Source organism: Epargyreus clarus, unplaced genomic scaffold, assembly GCF_041222505.1.
Source record: "Epargyreus clarus isolate Ecla_fem2 unplaced genomic scaffold, WU_Ecla_fem_2.2 ptg000027l, whole genome shotgun sequence".
In the NCBI taxonomy this organism is placed as follows: Eukaryota; Metazoa; Arthropoda; class Insecta; order Lepidoptera; family Hesperiidae; genus Epargyreus; species Epargyreus clarus.
In genome coordinates, this window is record NW_027332234.1 from 6,371,080 (window position 1) to 6,391,888 (window position 20,809).

Genomic DNA, 20,809 nt, shown 5'->3' on the forward strand with positions numbered 1-20,809 from the left:
ATACATATCTACTCTTCATCAACCCATCACTGTTCCACTGGGTACGGACCTTCTAGTTGATCAAGTACTGCTAGTTATTGTATTGGCCAAGTATTGACAGACTTCACATACCTTTGAGAACATTTTTTAAAACTCTCTGGTATGAAGGGTTTTTCAAGATGTCTTCCGTTAAAGCACCCAAGAAAACAACTAGAGTATCACTTATCTTTTAGCCTAATCTATATAACAAAATAAAGCAGCGTTGATCATTAATTTAAAACGCAGAACGTTGTTAAACGCGTGGCATTCTTTCACAGGCATAGTGAGGTCCCGAGTATAGATAGAGTCAATATCAAAGAGATATTACTAAGGAGTAATTTCACATGCCTAATGTATATGCACGTTTATGTCTTTATAGTTACATGTTAGCAGCTGGAAACCTTTGGCAAAAGAAACGAATCCCGATCAAATGTAAAACAACTTCATTGATCTCCGATGTTAATTTACCCGTTAAGCCGTTTAAGTAACTTGCTTACGATACCTTTTTTTGTTAAATTACTCGAGACTATCATGGCATGCAAATACAAGAAGTAGGTCGAATGCATAATTAATGACTTTTTAAAGTTCCTTTAACAATCGAACTCTTGCAATGATAAGAAGAAAAATACTTGTTTCTAGAAATAATACCTACCGATTTTAATACAAATGATCATATTTTGTATATTTAATAAAATGGTCAATATTATTAAGGAAGGTTCCGTTAATATTATAAGAAAGTTTGGCTCTGAAACTTTAATAGGTACTGATTACTTGTAGGTATATATTTTACTTTACAATTTTTGAATTAAATTCTACTTAATCGCAAATCGACAGAAAGATAGATAGATGTATTGAATCAATCTACTTAGTTTAGTCACACATTGTTAAAGCACAATAGTGCCTATAACTCTTTCCATTGTTCACTGACACTGGTTGCTCAAAAGAAAAATTCAAAAACAATTGTTGAATAACACGTATGAGAAACAAACATACAAAATCTTTTAACGAATGTGTGACTCCTAATACACAACACATACTCGTATCATAGTAATAATTTAAATGTACATTTATATTATCCTTTTTTGGTGTTTTTTTTCTTATGTTTTATGTGATTTTTTCTGTTATAATATTTAATTTATGTTGCAATTATCCGAATAAATGTTTCTTTCTTTCTTTCTATCTTTCTTTAAGAGTTATATTTTTTATTAGAATGAACAACACACACACCATTGTTAATTAAGCAATTTATACTCGTATAGAGATAAATTGTGCACAATAAAGTTTATTCAGCGCAAGCCAGCGAAGCCATAGGCAATAATGGCGCTTAACATTATTTACAACGCCTCGTTATATTGTCGTGATCACAAAGTGTTGGTCAAATGGAGTGTTTAATTGATTTCGATAAGAAAATAAACGTATGATTATAAATGTTGAAACTTCATGGTAGAGAAACATTTTGTGATTCAAGCAATTAATTAGTCAATCTAGATCAATCTATCAAGTAAGTCAGTTCTAGTGGATATGCTAATCAGAGGACACATTAGTCTCTGCTTCAAATGTATGTTTAAGACTTAATATTGCAGACATTTTTTTTAATGTTTGTTTTTTATTAGCAAACGAATAATCATTTATTCAGAGGAACTACAATACAATTAAAAAATAAAAACAAATTTTATTTAATTCTTTTTAAAATTATCCGTCAGTTTAATTTACATATAGGCTAGTCGGTGAATGGATATTGTGAGTGTCTTACAAAAATAAGTCTTGTTCACAATCTTTGGGAAATTAAAAGTAATGAATCATTCATCATCATAAAGCAAGTTATCATTAATTCTATCATTCGATCATTAGAAATTGTAATCTAAACCACTTTTCGGCAAGTAGGTCGAAAAATACTAAAGGGGAAATGCCATTATTCTATAGAGTTTGAATAAAGCCATTTTAATTCTATCAACCTATCATTTTATATTTCAATAATACCCACAAAATATGTCCAAAAGTAATGTTAACAATTAATGTTTTCAAAAAATACGTATAGTATTTTATTTATTTATACTTTATTGACCAAAACAACGTTGTGGTACAAAAGGCGGACTTAATGCTAAATAGCATTTTCTCCAAGTCAACCTTGAGGATGTGTAGAAATAAATTGACGGCGGTTCAATAAAATAGAAGGATATAAATACATGTCAATACAATGAAAGAAAGAAGCATAATAAAATATAATAAATAACGTGAAAGGGGAAAGAAAAAATAAAATAGGAACAGTAGTATATTTGTAATGAAATCTTACTCCTCCTACTACATATATATAATAATATATATATATATATATACTACATATATATATATATATATATATATATATATATATATATATATATATACATAAATATGTATATCCCTACTAGGGTATTACGCAATTACCTACCATTTCGCAAGCTTCTGAACTGCCTACTTTTTTAATGAAATTATAACACTTAAGTGTTTGTCTTGTACCGGCCAATTTAGTTAATGATACATTATTTACAAAATTGCATAGGTCACCACGGTTCTTAATTTTAATTCGAATTTAAACATTACCTCAGGGCACATAATTCTTAAATGACATTAATCTGTGAGACTTTTATTTTATGTCTTAAATTTACGTGGAAAGTTTCATAAATTGTATAGAAGTCCCAATGGAGGAATAAAGTAAAATATAAGGTACGTAAAAAGCCTTTTGGATAGTTTTATCACGGAAATTTGTAGACGTGTCCAGCAATACAACCATTTGTAGACATGCGTTTGTAGAACAACTAGATTGCGTTGCGACAGTCAGGTATAAAACAGTAATTGAACGTTAACAGAAGTTAAAATGTGAAACATACAACCAAACCGATGTAAATATTTGTAACTAATTATGTGATTTCCACTTAATATTATCATTACCTTAACACCTCTTTTAAACCAGAACATAACAGCGGTTGACTTTGCCATAAGATTACTCACTCCTAACAAGAAAATGTAACCAGTTTTGAGAATTGACATAGTTGCGTAAAAAAGTTTTGCCACGTCTCCGTGCTAAAAGTTTCTAACATATTTGAAATACTTATTTATTTATTATGTAAATTTATTATCATGTTATGCAGTATTAGTTATTTATTCGTAAATTATCTCTAAAATATTTTTTATTTGTAAAAAAAAAATAACTGACACGTCAGCCTTTTGTGGCTTCATTCAATTTCAAGGTGGCGAAGTAATCTTTACTTGTCAACTGACTTTGTTGATATAAGCCAGAAGTAGCCATGCCGGTGGTGTCTGCACAGTAAAACCATGACCACGAAAGGCTCTACCCAACTCCTTGTTTGACATAAAACGGCTTAATCCCATTCTTACATATTTTTAACTCGCTCAAGATACATTTTCATGACAAGTATGTGATAAGGCACGAAACTCGTTTTAAAAGGAGTAGGTACCCAAATTACTGAACATTCGCTACAGAAATACATTCTAAAGAAGTGTTTTAAAATATGTATTTAGTTTATTGTATTGATAAGTACGAAACTTGTTTTGAAAAGGGCATGTTCAGTAAAGAAATACATTGTAAGAATGTAATAGAAATGATTGCAGTAATATTAAAGTTAATGTTAAACTTAGCCTAGATCAGTCTTAACATTAAATTAATAGTTTGGTAAGCATATTATTAATAGAACGCTGAGTTAATAATATAAACATCATGAGATGTCTAGGTAGATTAAATCTAGTTGGTTAAGGTAATAAATAGAACTAAATATCTACCGTATCAATTACTCAAAAAAATATTAAAATTAAAATGTATTACAATTAGTTCAAATACCAGTTGGATGACAACAATGTGTTTTTTTTTTATAATATAAGAATAGCAGACGAGCATGCAGTCCACCTGATGTGGCTACTGCCGCCCATGGACATCTGTAATCAACCCCAGATAGGATTAGATATTCCTACCTGAGGTCGGCCACAGATGCGCCGCTACCCCTGAGGACTAAGCTGGAACGCCTCGGAAAAGTCTGTCTCCCTTACCACACCCTTCAAACCGGAACACAGCAGCGCCTAACACTGCTGTTATTAGGTAGAAATAGGTGTGGCGGTGGTGCCGCCGGAGTTGAACCACAAAGGGTTCTACCACCTTTACAAGTGTAATTACAAGACAATGTATTAAAGGGTAATTACCCTTCTTTACTATTAAAAAGCATGGATAGAAACCTTGACATTGAACCCTAATTTCTCCAATCTAAAACCAGTCCTTAGTTCAAATACTTTTCCATTCCGTTCGGCCGTGACCACACCGGTATTTTCCCTGCCACGCATAGAACGATTGTGTGCAGATGAGGTGTCTACATACTCTACGTCAGTACTCGCAATTCCGATATCGTGTACACCCACCGGAACTGAATACGGAACTGGGACGCCTACCGTGTCATAAGTGGGGTAAGGTTATGATTAACATAGCAGTATGTAAGCTAAAACCTACTAGTATTATCGTTGTTGCTTCGAATTGTATTTTTAGATGGCCTTCAATTAGTGGCATGTAATAGTGTTGTTAACTTCACGCTCGCATTTGAAGGGTCCAAGGACCAAATCTATCTCTGATTTTTGAACTTACCTGCGTATTCGATATTAATTATCACATTCTCAAATTATGAATAAAAACACGATGAAGTCTATCAATTTTGCGTCCAAATTTTGGACTGTCGCCTACATCTATTTTATTTAGGCAGGGGATCCCGTACGCAGTCGCTGGTGGTAGAGATATTGTACGTCACTCTATAATTCTAAATTCTTTATTTTGATGTCCTGCGTAACCGATAATCGAACCTGGGATACTTTACAACCCAATATAAAGATATCTCTGTCAGCAGAGCCGTCAATAATTACCATTTACAAATATAAATCGCAAGTCGTAATGATTATTTAAGGTATGAATAATAAAAATATAATAAAAACACTTTATGCTCAATTTAATGGCGACACTGTATGTAATCTAAAGTTTTTTCGCACGGAATGGGATATCCATGTTTGGATTAAAGTAAACTCGACTAACCTTCGATTATTTATATTTAGGTTGTGACGTTGCGATAATATTCTCGTTTGTATTGGCTAGCCTTTCGGTGCCTTTGCCAGCTCTCTGTTTTAACAGATGAAAGTTTCTGTGATGATGTGTCGTAGTGTGAGCTAGTAACTAAATGCGGAAGACAAGCGATGTATTTTGAAAGAGTAAATAGATGATGTAATAAATTAACCCTCGTAGTTCTCAATCTTCATTAATTTTTAATCGACTGCTGATCGTAATGTTCAAGTATCATATGTAAGTCTTGTTCTTTGTACGCTCTGTGACATAAATAATTTAACGGATTTCAACATATAAGGTGTCGTTGGATTCGTCGGGATCAATTTTTTATGCAAATTCTCTAGTATACAGCCTACTAAAATTCGAAGTTCTACAATTTTCCTACGCAATGATGGCCAAATTTGGATGTAAGACGTTTTGGCCATTGGACGTTCTAAACGTACCTATTTACTAATTAATTTAAAGATAAATAGATCCTTTGTAAACTGTATATTTCATAGAAAAAATAAATGACATAAATATAAGTTATATCGAAAATGCTAGACTATTCAAACGATAAAATTATTGATACCAGAGTAATAATGAATAGGTATAAACACCAATCGAAGGCGTAGTACGGTTACACGTAATGAATACAAAGCGTACCTTATTTATAAACATTATATAGTACACTAGTATTAGGTACGTGTAATTTGTATGCAAATGTGGATACGTAGAGCCAATGAGTAAATAATGTAAACGCATAATATGCACGCGATTTGTAAGTATCTTAGTAGGGAACTAAGTAGGTAACTGTAGACTAGGACAAAAGTGGCAACTCCGGTTGTGTTCCATCGGAGATCCCGGAGTTCTCCGCCAAGCGCTGAGGACGGCTACCGGGGGGGTTTTAGTGCGTTAAAAGTCCCACATAACCCGGCGTCGCTCCCACGTCGTCGGGTACCTTTTGAAGGTTTCCCCCTCGTAAACAATAAAAAAAAAGGATAAAAGTGGCAACGACAAAAATATTTAACAAATAATTTATTGTTATTAATATGGCAGTTAATTTAAAATCACTGTAAGTTCAGAAATATACAATTATATAGATTGTTGTTTCACGCCAGTGTATACCTACATTTGAGTATTTTTTCTCAGAAGAAAGGTTTGTTACTGGCAAAAAAATTTGGCCTATTTTAATGCAGATCTCAAATTATCTCGGTGCATTCTGAATTTTGTGTTTAAAAATGATTATTCAGAAATGCAATTGTTAATTAAATTTAATAACATATGTATATGTATTTCAAGATGCAACTCTTAGTTTCTGTTAGCCGTTTATTTCTGTCTCCGTAATCTCTGATGATCACGACCCTCTGTCATGAGAAACACGACTTACAAATAGCAATAATGAAATCGCCTTAATCATGTGAATTAATCATGTGATAAAGTCAGCTGAGGGTTGTTTGTTATTTATCATTATGTGTTGCAAATTTCATTTCACGATGTCAATAAATAATTATCATTGTCAATAAATTATTATAATGCGGACATATGGAACTATGAACGTATTAGAATGAAATAAAACGCTTTCTACACTAACAGCCCCACACTGGGTATTTCTGTATCGTCGGTGCTATGGACACACACACAGACAAATACACAAACACCCAGACCCAGAAACAGAAACCTAAATTCATCATTTAGAAATCTGTCTGGCCGCAGATCGTACCCGGGATCCTCTGCGCGTCAGACCGGTATGGTGACCGCTCCGCCACGCGTCCCCAATGTAGTGAAATTCCATTTTGAAGTAGACTTAATCTCAGTAACTGATTTGGTGGCAAGTGAGATGTGTTCGTGATTACACACCAATACCACTACTGCCAGATTTATTTTTGCCTTAACAACATTATCAAGGGCTATTATGTATTGATAAATTATGTGATGTAAAGGAAAGTCACACGAGGTAATCCAACTTAAGGCTATAACAAATGCCTATAGCAATGGACTTACTATTAAGAGAATATACCGTTTCTACTTCATTTGTACTTTATTTAAGAATCAATCAATATCAATTTTTTTTTTTTTTTTTTTTTTTTATATAATATAAGAGTAGCAGACGAGCATGCAGCTACCCCTGAGGACTAAGCTGGAATGCCTTGGAAAAGTCTGTCTCCCTTACCACACCCTTCAAACCGGAACACAGCAGCGCTTAACACTGCTGTTATTAGGTAAAAATAGGTGTGGCGGTGGTGCCGCCGGAGTCGAACCACAAAGGGTTCTACCACCTTCTAATTTAATTTATAATATTTAACTTTGTTTAAATATATCTAACTTATGTAGAATACTAACTCTAGCATAGTATATAGTTAACTTTAGCGTTATATCCATGACGGCTGAGGGCTAATGAAGCAATTAGCAATAACTCTCGTATTGATGTTACATCTCACGAGTGCGCGTCAAATTTATTTGTGGTGGATTGTGTATATGCAATATACGTTAGTGCGCGTAAAATATCGCTAAATACGGTGTTGCTCACGCCCACATCGAAAATAGTATCGGTTCGTTTGCAAGCACGGTAATTCTGTTTGAAACACACGTAAGGATAACACGCCTTCGTGAAATATACTACCTAGTTACTATTTTCTACTACGTTTGTTGTTTTTATGCCGTCATACGTTCTTGGTCACTTTGGTTAGCTATATCTACCTTACTAGTTTTTACTAGTAGTTAAAACATTTGTGTGCATTTAATATCAATTGAAATGTTAATTAAAATGTTCAATAGTGCAAGAAGAGACGACACATGTTTTATGTTATGGAAACAGCGTGAAGTAAATCCTCAATAAGACAAAAAATGCGTTATTCAATAACAAAACGATACGGTTTTCTATTATGTACTTTTAATCTGAATTCGGAACCTCCACGCGTATGACTTAAATAAACTTTACTATTTTCGATACAGTTTTACTTACAACGAATATTTTTTGGAAAGTTTAAGTCACTCACATAATTGTTACAAACTCCAAATATAATAAGTGACTTAAAGATTTTTTTTTTCTTTTTCGCATGGAAGTTGTTGTGCATTTCATTCATACGTGCTAAAAAGAATGCGCGAGTATTTACAATATATGAATAACAACTGGAAATACTATTAGACAAATATCAGTGTGACTTAGCACTTTAGACTAGTAATGCATATTTTTTAACAAAAATCATCGATTTTCATAATTTGCGATAAACGCTGCTCGATTTTCTTTATATTCTAAAGTTGTCTGATATTATTTTTATACATCTCACTCTACGACTTCATGAATAACATTTATACAGAACAATTCTATTTTAAGTATATCTACTTAAAAGATCTGCCTGAATTTGAATTTCCAACAGATTTTTATCTTTTTCATGTTATGTCAAACCGCTTTGAGATTAGATAGACGCGTCACGTTACCACCGTATATCAGGTGACCATTGTGGCTAAATATACATATGCACATAGATGAAGTAATAGAATAGATTCCTGATCTGAAATAGCAAAGTAAATTGAATTAGCGTGTTCTCTATCTGATGTTGGGTGGACTCTATTGTATAGGGACCTTAGAGTTAATCTCGAGTTGACTTTTATTCTTATTTGATATCTGTTTTAGATGGATTGCTAAGTCAGAAGACTAATTTCCGTTATTAAAAATCAATCTATCCAACATTTTGACTATCAAGGAGCTAAATTTGACAAGTTCTACAAACTATAAATTGTCAAATATGGATTTTTGTTAGGCAAAAATTATTAACAATTAGGGGTAAACTGCAATGCTTTGTTTTCCGCTCTACTTACACCGCCAAATCAATATTACATATTAAGTAAGATAGATGGGGAGTAACCGCAGTCGAACTTAGATTTTTTTACTATTTTTGAACTTAGCAGATCTTATGCACATGGCATTAGCAATCTATTTAATGAAACAGGTGTTATAAATATTTGCCTATTTTGACGAGGTTGGAGCATCAATACACGTAGCGTCAATGTGCGTGTAGCACATTGCAAGCACTCCTTACACACTTATATCCTTATACTGTGTTGCAAGTCATTTAATAATTTCATAAGCTATCATTTTATTAGGTGTTTTTGTCGTCACAAGTAAACATACAATAATACTTTAAAAGCGGCATTCAATAAAATCGTGTGACGTAAATAGTTCCTAATCACTATCATACTAACAAAATTATCAAGTTAAGTAAATTAGTTACATTGATTCATAGTTTTATCTATGTGTACTGATAGAGCGGTTACTAAGCAATGTTAACCCAAACTAATATTATAAATGCGAATGGGAGTTTATTTATTTGTTTACTACACTTTGACGTACTTAACTACAAAACTGATTACCAAGAAATTTTGTACATACGTTGTCAGAAGTCTAGAAAACGACATAGGTTTCGTTGTATCCCAAAAAGGTACTGTTCCCAAGAGAAACAACTTATGATATTCATAAAATATTGTATTGTCATCGGCCGCTTGCCGCCAGCGAAGCCGCTGGTATAAGCTAGTCATTTGATAAAGATTAAATACATTCGTAGATCTTAGTTTCATGGATATCTGACTATTACAAGTATAATGAAAGCTCGGCTCGACAACATTTAGCCTTTATTGGAATATTAATTGTGAATATTAATTGATTGAGTGCTACTGATAAGTATCTTAACCGAAACGGCTGAATGATTGATATTGGGTAATATGTTAATATATAAATGGATTGACTTTTGAAATTAATTTTTACTGTGTATGTACACCTGTTGCCGAATTTTTAGCAGGTCAATATTCGCATACATCCCGTAGAAAGGATTTTCAACTTTTAATTTGAAATATAGTATCTGAAAATTATGTATATTATAACATTATCTTATGTAATGATTAGGATAATATTGATGTATCTATCATAATTATGTAAGATTGATTAAATCTCGAAATCTATTCAGTCTGGAATGATTAGAAACGATATTATCAGGTTTTGGAATGAAATATATTATAAGCTTAAAAATGCAAATCATTTTAAGATCACTAACAGATAAGATTTGTTTTCATTAACTTTTACACATTGCGTATATTATTAAACTGTATCTATTAAGTGGAAAGGAGGCATTTCATAAAATGAAGATCAGAATTAGATTTGTTTAACTACTTGATCGCTAAAAGAAAATATAATTTGCAGGGCGTCGCCGCACGCGGGGCTGACGGCACGGTAGCGTCGGCGTATCAGCACTACGTCGGCTGTTCGCGCGCGCGTCGCACGTTCCTACGCATCCCAACCATACTGGACCCAGTGACAGTGAACTAACGTGAACACAAACCCTAGTGATCGATCCTTAGTGATTGTAGTGCTCGGTAGCCGAGTGAATGCGCGTCTGTTTCGACACCCTCTGCTTTGGATCGTCACAGCGAACAGCTGGTGACGATGAGCCGAGGGCCGTAGTGAACACAGGTGGAGGAGCGCTTACCGTGGCGCCCACGGTCAACGGCGATAGACGTGCCTTAGACGAAACGTATAGAGAAGAGTTAAACGGAATAATGGGGACTCCTACAGCGATGAATTCGGATTCGGAGAACTGTGTCGCTAACGCAGCGGTGACTAACGATATGCAACCTTTGATAGAAAGGATAAGGGAGCTGGAGGCGTTGTTGAAGCAACGCGACCAGGAGATGCTGGAACTGCGCTCGCAATTAGACAAATTGCAGAGCGTGTTCCCGTATCAGCAGTACGCTAGAGGTTCGAGAGGGCCTAGGAAGCAAAGGGCTCAGGGTATCTCCGCTGAGCCGCAAACCAGCTCGTCTCTCCAAGACTTGACGCACCAGACATTCCCAATCTACGACAAGAGCGAAGCGTAAGTACTTTTTGCTTATCAATTACTATCTACACTCAATAAGTTCACATTGACAATAGCATTCGTAAACAAGTTTTCATTTTGAACACAGTTAAAGTACTATTTGAAGTGTTATTTCCTTTACTTATCAACACTGTCTATTGTTGCGATACTATGAGCAAACTCTCTTAATGAACGTCGATACAAGTCGCCATCATAAATAATCATCACATAGCTTAGATCATTATCAGTTAAAAGGCCAGTTTAAAGGTGATAGAACTCTTTATGGTTCGTCTGCGGAAATACCACCATAACTTCATACCGCTGTTTGTCTCGAAAACTTTGGAAAGGCATACTTATAAGAGAAACTCCAAATAATTTCTCAGAGTCAATGAATCTTTGATCGAGTTCAGGAAGAATGCCAGTTTTATGGGGAATTAAAAAAAATAATTGCTGAAAGTGAGCTTTAAAATCCTAACTATTTCAGCTTTCATGAAAACTAAGTCAGTAATTAGTTTCTTGAGAATGTACTCGATAATATGATTTGTTAATATATTTTACAACGGGCAGAAACACGTGTCTACATACTGTATGTGCCATTGACAATATTCAATGCCAAATAGAAAATGTTGTCTTTAAATGACTACAGTTAATTAGTATCAAGTACAAAATCGTATAAGACAGATATGTACCTATAAAGTACATATACTTTCTAACCAGTGTTTTTCCATTGAAGTTTTTCTGAATAAAAAACGGACTTAGATTTAGATATCTGTAAACAGGAAAAAAGCAAATAAATCTTGATTCCAACAGAAAAGGGCTGATGATTTTCAAACAATTGAATAGATTTTCTTAAGTCACAGCTATGATTACAGTCCCGATCAAGTCACCTTTCGAGTAAAAATAATGCATAGTACTTATAACACCCTCCTTTGTATGTAGAAGATTACAACTGAAAAATTCTTTATAGCCGTGCATTATACTGCAAATGAAGGTCATTCAATAAGTTTTGGAAGCCATAAGGATTTATTTACCATCTACAGACAGAGTGAGTTAGACGTGTGCCTTGGCAGCCAAAAAAGGATTTTCCCATGTAAACGCATAATTAATAAATCTTTCCTTAAACGGTACCTTTCTTATTATTACGTATTTAATAATATGACTGTGTCTGCCACGACCTGTGTCTGAGACGCTCAATGTCTGTACATATAATTGGCGCCTAAAGGTCAATACCTGCACAGGTGAGATTAGATAAAATGTCATATAAGTGTCAATGATACTCGTAAATAATAAAGTCTTTACCAACTCTTTAAAAGGCATCCAATTCAATGCCGCGTTAACTCAAAACTCGTGACTCCCAAATAAGAATTTGTTCATGTAATTCACACTGGTATCAACATCGTAAACTATTGTAAATAGCCAAAAGTATTTCTGAATAAACACAAGTCAGCCATTGAGTGCATGATTTACCAAATGTTAACGTAAATTCCTTTTAACCTTGTTTAAGAATACGTTTAAATAAATTGCTTCATTTTGTTTATAGCCGAAATCTGCCATTGATCTGAAAGTTTGCTTAAAAAGAACTCCATGATACCTTATTGGGTAATTATCTTTAAATTATTATAATCACAATGCCAGTTCACGCTACTTTACAATGACAGAGGAAGGACCATCTACTTGATAAAGGATAATGCCTCGTTATTCGCTCTGTATTACGTAAATACAATAAAAGTGCTTATGCAACAATAAAATTAATGTTTACTTTAACTTTTATGTGACCGCTTGAGAATTAATAAGTTAATTTTAATTTACCTTGGGATTTAATTAATTCGCCAAAAGACATTGACTGGTATTCTAAATTCAAAAATGTTTAGAGTATTTCTGCGGTAATGACAGAATTATTCATTAAAACCGAAAGATTTAGGAAGTAACGTAAATTTGCATTACAACATTTTAAGCTAAACATATAAAACTTCAAAATAAGAATTAGAAATTAGATAATACGGTTAAAATAGTAAACAAATTTTATATCAATTACATTCTCCGTTAAATATTACGCCTATGTTTTTAAATTTAAGGAAAGAGCAATTGATATTACTAAAATGTAAACATTATTTTACTATCAACACATTGATGGAAATATCAGCTTATCAGTTACGTAAATTTTCCATAACAACAGTACTTTGTCAAAGTGTCAATAAATGAAATCATTAAGAGTTTAAAAAGGAACCGTGAAATTTTCGACTCTTATGTACTTTATGATTTTGCTCAACGGATCGATAAGCATCTCTTCATTAATGACTTAAGCTGAATGAACTTTTTACTTAATTTACCTTGTAGCTTGTTAAATTTGTGGTTACTGCTTGAACGTTTACGGCGTAATAAATTCAGTGTGTAATTACCACATCAATATGTCTAAATATTTCATCGTAGGTATGTGGACATCTAAAATAAAATACTACAATATACTATCTAACGTCACAACAGAATAGAATTATGCATAGAAACAAGAAACCAAAAATAAGATTTGTCGACAACAATTATTAGCAAAAGTAATGACAGTCGTTTAAAAAGTATTTTCATAATACTATTAATATTGAAATACATATCTCGAACCTCAAATAACAAAATTATAATATACAAGCAATATACCTACGTAGGTAAAGAAACTATAATAAGACGCTTCAATAATAGGATATTTGCAAATTTCTATAGAAATCTACGCTGTTATTACCTTCCCGTATTATTTGTTTGGTCTCGTAAAATACTATTAATTTATCGTATTTTAAAACGTATCATTGTATGCATTCCTATTTTAACCTTTTTGTGTAAGATGCATTATTTATCCATCTAAATATTTTTCCGAGTAAAGTAAATACTTCAATATCTGTTAAATATGGTTTATTTTAATGTATTATCATGCAAATCGTTTTATTTACACTTGGATTTAAATTCATTTTACGACAAAGAATGTTTAGTTATTACGTATGTTTATTTTAAGATACAAACTTCACAGCTTAGCTCTTTGCAAACAATACGCCCACTGCGGCACTTTATACTCTTTGATAAATAGCCATTTGATTGTGTATTCAAAACGAAAAAACTACAAGATAACAGAACCGTTGATAATAATAGACGTGTCAATGAATTCCGTGCGTAGAAATAGAATAAATTGACTTAGTAATAAGATCAAAGATTCATAAACAATAATAATAAAAGTAAATGAAGGTGTAAAAAGATTTAGGTCATTAGATTTATCTATGAGATAAGATTCTATTACTTCTTTCTACAAATAGAGATAAATATTCCTTCACTATATTTTGTTATTGAAGCATAAAACTTGACTGGTTCATAAATAAATTATGAAATAGCTTTTGTTGTGCGTGATGTGTAATATTTTATAAAGCAAGTGATAATTTCTAATATATACTTATTTTCGACATATTGTAGAGGCCTTGGTTACGAATCCGAAGCCCAGCATGCTACTGAGCTGTCACTGCTCACTGATCTAATTCTGTCCCTAAAGAATTTATTAGTGATACTTTACAACAATTTGTATTCACATCACGACTGTACTTAATCCACTATTGCCCAAAAACAGTCATAATAGTGTGAACGACACAATGAATTTCAATTCCACTATTAGTATGCGTGGGGGCAATATGCGGGAAGTTTAGTTTCGGTAATTTCGCGTCCCCAACGACATGCTCATCCTAATAAACAAGACTAAATTACGTAAACAACACGAGACTAATTATGCAGGAAGAATAGACTACTAAATTGGTACTATACTGGTAGATATTAGTTTAACGTAAAGGTTAATAACAAAATTACCATAAAGTTGAAGGAAGAAAACCATACTTTTAAATGTCTTAAAACAAGGAAACGTAAAATAGAAATACTTTAAAATAGTATGGATCTAGAAAATTAGTTAATACCAGTAAGTAGATATTGGCTCTAAGCCAAGTTGCACAAGAGACTAAATAAAGGATGAATAGCCCAAACCAGATTCCATGAACAAACGTTAATAGGTATTTACGAATAATCCCGAGGGCCAGGATTCCAGAAAATAGCCGGGAAACGAGTTATTAAACTCTAACAGTCAGTACGACTAAAGTCTATTATTAAATGTACTGTTTATACTGCTACGCATTGCGAGCCATTAAATGCTAGTAGCTCATCTCGCTAAAGTTAGATGAGAAAGTTTTAAATTAGAATTTGTATTAAATTTATAAAGATCTTCGTATTCTGAGAGAAATCTGAACTGTGATTTAGAACCCTTTATTAAAAGCTCCCTTTAAACCAATATATTCTAATGCGTTAGTACTTCCCAGCGATCCGTTTAGTTTTCATTCTAGGTAATTGACATTTACGATGCACGTTCTAGCCAGCACGTCATTAAAAAGATTTAGCACTTTCAGACACACTTGGGTTATCATCACGACTAAATGGATCTAGATAAACTGCCCGTACATCGTTCATCGGTCATTAGCATTTATTAACAGTTTCTGAAATACTGTCAAATCTGCTGGTTCACGGTGAACAGATAACCTTCCTGATTGGCCTTATCGTCACGCACGTAACGTAAGTTGTGTACTATCATTGAAATTGGAACGCTTTACAGCTTTTTTATAGCATTGCCACTATAAAAAACCTTGAATTTTTACCCGTTTCACATAATTATGTGTTTCCTCCTTGGAATCATTTGAGTCATTTGTACGTGTAAAATTGGTGACGTCTCTAAATTAAGTAATTTAAAGATAAACATGGTTGTTTTCTTATTCATCACAAAATGAACAGTAATACCTCAAAGGTAAAAATAATGTTAGGATAGTATTATACTTATTCGACTATGATTACATTAGTTAATTTTAAATTTATATTTTACTATTATTGTAAATAGTCGTGTGGATTAAATCTTCGTTATACTTGTATTTTTTATGTCTTTTTCCAGTACTGAATAATAAAAAATCAAACAAACTCAACATATATTAATTTTATGTTTCGTCGTTCAAATATTATTAGCATCGAATTATAACATTAAAGTCGCGCACCAGTATTAGAGGGAACATTAACCTATTTTTTTATCATATTTATGCCTATAGATATTGAGCGCCCAGAGTTTGGTGCCTAGAATGTTTTAAATACTGATGGATTTTAAAATCCATAAATCAACATAGATTGGTCTGCAAATCAAGGCATCGATGACATTTGTATATCGATCAACCGCCTTTGGTGAGAGGCTATTACGGAGAATTACTTTTCGAGATGTAAATGGTAAATCCACTTGCTTAATCAGCTATAATAATTCAGATGGTGTGGAACGCTCCATTTCAAGAATGTTACGTTCAGTAGATGTTATTCATGGGCTTGGCTCTGCACTTCATGATTCGTTTCCAGACTTTATATTTTAATTGTTTTTTTTTTTCAATGTTCTAACTAATTATTTTTTGCAGAAATTTCATTGCTATTGGTTTCTCAGTAATGAACTGTATTCTTGTTACTCTTTAATTATAGTATCCTATACATACTAAATTCAAGCTTCTGTCTCGTAAACATGTTCTGTTTCAAATAAGTAATTGCGATTCTGCTAAGTATATACATTTCGCTCATACATAAATAATGGGATCATTTAACGTCACATGTTTATCTTACAACATTATTTCCAATTAAAATTTTTCAGATAAAAGATTTGCCGACAAACATACATAATAAAGTTGCGTGCAAACGACATAAACCATGCATACATTTTGAAATTAGCATGATTATCATTTCATTGGCCATTAAACGTCTGGGTTTCATTGACAGTTGTCCTAATCAGAATGGCTTTCAAGAGGATTTTATCGCTAGAGACAACATTAATCTAGTCTATATGCCAGTCAATAAATTGTCTTGAACTGATATAATTTATTTATATTACATAATTTGTTAAGCCCGTCTAGTAATGGCGAGATAGATTAACGTGAGATAACATGTAAGGTCTGAAGGTAACATTTAAAGGAAGATCAGTTTTATTACGATATATTTAGGAATATTATAGAAGGTTGGTTGAAGGTTATAAATTAGTAACTCGATAGAGGAAAGTCGCATAGATGCTTACAACAAATTTTGTTGTTCAGTTCAGCTTTCGTATTCAATTTAGTATGGAGAACTATGCACTCGTAAACTTTTTGCACCTGCCCAGGTGGAACATTATCACAAGCAATTGTTCAATGCCAAAGATGGTAAAGAGAGAAATCTCGTTTACCAAATTGGTCTCACCAATGTGTCTTGCAACTTTAATTCTGAATTTCATTGGCTTGGTACTCTTCCCTCGTCCGAGCTTTATGAGAGCTATTGTGAAACAGAACTGTGTAGGAATAGAATAAATGGCTGTCAACCACAAATTTAGTCTAACGGACAGTTACGACCGCCACCTGTCACAAGACAACAAATGTATGCAAATATAATCTTAAAACTTTTGTAATAAGGCCTGTTTTGCTAACACATAGGTGGATGGGTTAATCTATATTTCGTTGACGAGGTAGGACGAATTTAATAATATACGGTACAACAAAATAGAACATTATAATTAACACCACTTAATTAAAAATAAATCAAATAAAATTTTATTCAGCCGTTCTTAAGTAGTGTTTTATAAAATACTTTTTACATTTCTTATGTAAAGCCAACCACCTGCCAATATCATATCGATTTAGTTATTTATCTATTACTTCTTAGTTGTAATTAATATTTATATTTGAGAACAGCGCATTATTGACATTTATGATTTTTAGTATTCTCTCAAATTTAATTTTAATTAAATTTAACTCTTCAAAATCAACATATAATGAACAACAACAGAACTTCCACAACGTTAGTGTAAGGTAAGAGTAAATATAATCGGAAGGTATTGTAGATACCGTATGACGAAGATAAAAAGCGTACGACGACGCAACAAAGGATGCTTGAGTCTACAGAATTCATAACATTGTCGTAAAGATTCAATCGAAATGTGTGTCAAGAGATTCAAGAGTGTCCGAGAAGTGAGTTTTATTGTTCAACAAGTACTTACTATTATCATACAGTAGTTATATCACAAGGACCCAATTCAATCTATTTTAGATCTTTATAAACGCAATGAACCTTCGTGATTGAAAAGTAAATGATAATATAATATTTTAATACAACAGAATAAATTCATACATTATTTATTTTTGTTACTCTATGATAAAAACTTTACTGTTTTCTGTTTCAGAAATGGATAAAGGATATATATTAAGAGTATGGTTTGAAGCTAAGGATGCTGTCATTACCACTTATTGCGGATGCCTCGTTATTGCTAATTACAGCCAAATTAGGTTTATGTAGTACGGGTAAACTTTATGAGGTCGTTGTCGAATTCGTAAAATTGAATTTCTTCCCGTTTCGTAGGATCTGTTTGCGACAATTATTGCAAATAGGTCGATTTGGAGATCTTGACATCTCTTCGTTAGTTTTATTTTGAGATAGTAAAGAGTTTACTTCACCAAGCTGAATCAAGTAGGGGAAATTATGTACTGAAATTATTTTCATTTATTAATCAAATTATCATCAAATTCCTTGTTGTAATTTGAATTTAAATGAATTGACTAATATAATTGATTTGTCATAATTATAACTAATTAGGTATTTAGTTATTTATCGTAATCGTAATTACAATACTCAAAGCGTATTCCGATGCGAGAGTATCGGAGGAGTAAAAATCCAAGTCCTTTGAATCCACAAGAATATTTTCCCATACAGCTCCACACAATTAGCGGTGAATTTGCAGTATATTTACGAGAGAACGTGAAGGATTTAAGGGTCCGATTCCGGTACTCGAACTAACTGGTTAGGCTTGCGCCGAAACAAACGACCGTTGAAGTCAATTTATTCAAGTAGAAACTACGTGGAACGATATTTGGCGTGATTGGAATGGAAAGCTTCGTATACAAACACTTTGTCGGCGAAGTTTTTGTCTTAAAGTTACGGGATGTTTTTGAAACAAAATTGTCTGTAGTGTATAAGAAAAAAATTGATTCGGATAATAATTTTGTTCGTGATTTTGTCAATAATTTTCAAAATTATTCTAATTCATCTACTATTTTATCTAATAACTGTAAATAAAGATGTTAAAAATATCCAAATAAACACACGCAAATCAACCATGTTTGAATGTCTGCCCGTTTATCTATCTATACCATTAAATTTATCACCAAATCTTTTGAAACTATTGGCAAGAATTTTATACGGTTGTTAGAAATCCCTGGGATCAACTTACTTCATTGCTTCATCGTGATAACTCAAACGATTCAAAATTGATAATAGGGATTTCACACTTCTATTTTAAATCGTTTTATCTGTATATTGTAGACTAGCTGACCCGGCAAACTTTGTACCGCCTCAAAATCTATTTATCAAGTATATTGCATATAAAATATAGCGTATGTTACTCGTGGATAATGTAGCTTTCGAATGGTAAAAGCATTTTTAAAATCGGTCCAGTAGTTTGTGAGCCTATTAATTACAATCAAACAAACAAACAAAGTTTTCCTCTTTATAATATTATTTTAACTTAATATATTAGTGTAGATATAGATATAGAGAATGTATTTTTTTTTTCAAAATGAACTCGTTCGATTCCCGGCTAGGGAAAAAGTTATTTTAAAAAAGCAATGATGCAGTTTTTGTTTTTATCAAAATCGGCCTCGTAACATTTTTTGCTAATCCTTGTAGTTTCGGATTTGGCCCTGAAGGCCCGTTTGAAAAATTCACCCTGTATATTAGTGTAGAAAAATCCCAAATTCTATTAATATAAATAAACTAGTCCTAGATTAATGCATTATGTTTGTATATTTATGAACTATTAATATCTTCTGAAAACTTATTTTAGTCTCCTTATATTTTCGGAACTATTATCTTTGCAATGTTCAGCATATTTAAGAACCATGTTTGGTCGGTCAGTCATGAAATAACATCGTAACTTAAAAATATATTTTTTTAAATGTGTTTGTGCTTGTATTATTTGTATTGTATTATTGGCCTTAATATTCGCAATAACAATAACTCACTTTAAATTTACCTGCTTGGGAATACTTTGCCTTTACAAAGTATACAATTACATATTATGTATATTTATAACATATTATGTATTTTCCTTTAACGGTATTCTCTGTAGGACAAAGTGCCTATTTATGTGGCGTCGTGCTTGTTATTTTAATAATTGTAATACTCAATTCACGTTATATTCATATGTTAACTTCAAAGATGTTTTTTCTTGTTATTTATTCTTTAAAGAATTAAATTTGCTTTATTTTTGTACTCTGTTTCCATAACGAATTATTTATTAAGTTAAAATTATATTATTTGACTTAAGAAATATTATCGTAAAAAGGTTGAGGAATTATTTAAAATTATAGGTTTCTAGATCCACTTAGGTTACCGTTTACCATTAAATACACTTAAATTAATTACGCTTTAATAGAATTAAGATACAAAAACAAAAATATGTCCTTAATTTTTCTGCGTTTCAAAGGTTATTTATGAAATAAAACGCCTAAATATTTTAAATTTCACTATTACTGCACTAAAAGCACGGGTGATGCTTCAAATTAATATAACGCTTCATTTATATTTTTGAAATAAGACTTAGTAATAAATGTTTTCTTTCTTTCAAGATGTGACCGTGATCGATAACGATAAGAAAGTAATTCATGACGAAACATCTCGTGATAAATTGGAACAGCATTTAACGGTCATCACTATTATCAAGCTTAAAATTTAAACATTACGGTTTCAAATTGCTGAATTAATTGTTGGAAAAACAAAGGGCACCCATAAGATGAACACCAGATAAGTTTTCGCAAAGCCCACC

The 20,809-nt window shown here is 32.4% G+C and overlaps 1 protein-coding gene across 2 annotated transcripts in view; it reads left to right on the forward strand.

Annotated features, from left to right (window-relative positions):
• The window catches only part of for (cGMP-dependent protein kinase for), a 170,288-nt gene that overhangs the window by 51,664 nt on the left and 97,815 nt on the right, over positions 1–20,809 (forward strand). For both annotated transcript variants that reach the window (XM_073088853.1, XM_073088854.1), the window contains exon 2: positions 10,287–10,956. In XM_073088853.1, the coding sequence (XP_072944954.1) occupies positions 10,472–10,956 (485 nt within the window). In that variant the 5' untranslated portion in view covers positions 10,287–10,471. The remainder of the gene's footprint in view (positions 1–10,286; positions 10,957–20,809) is intronic.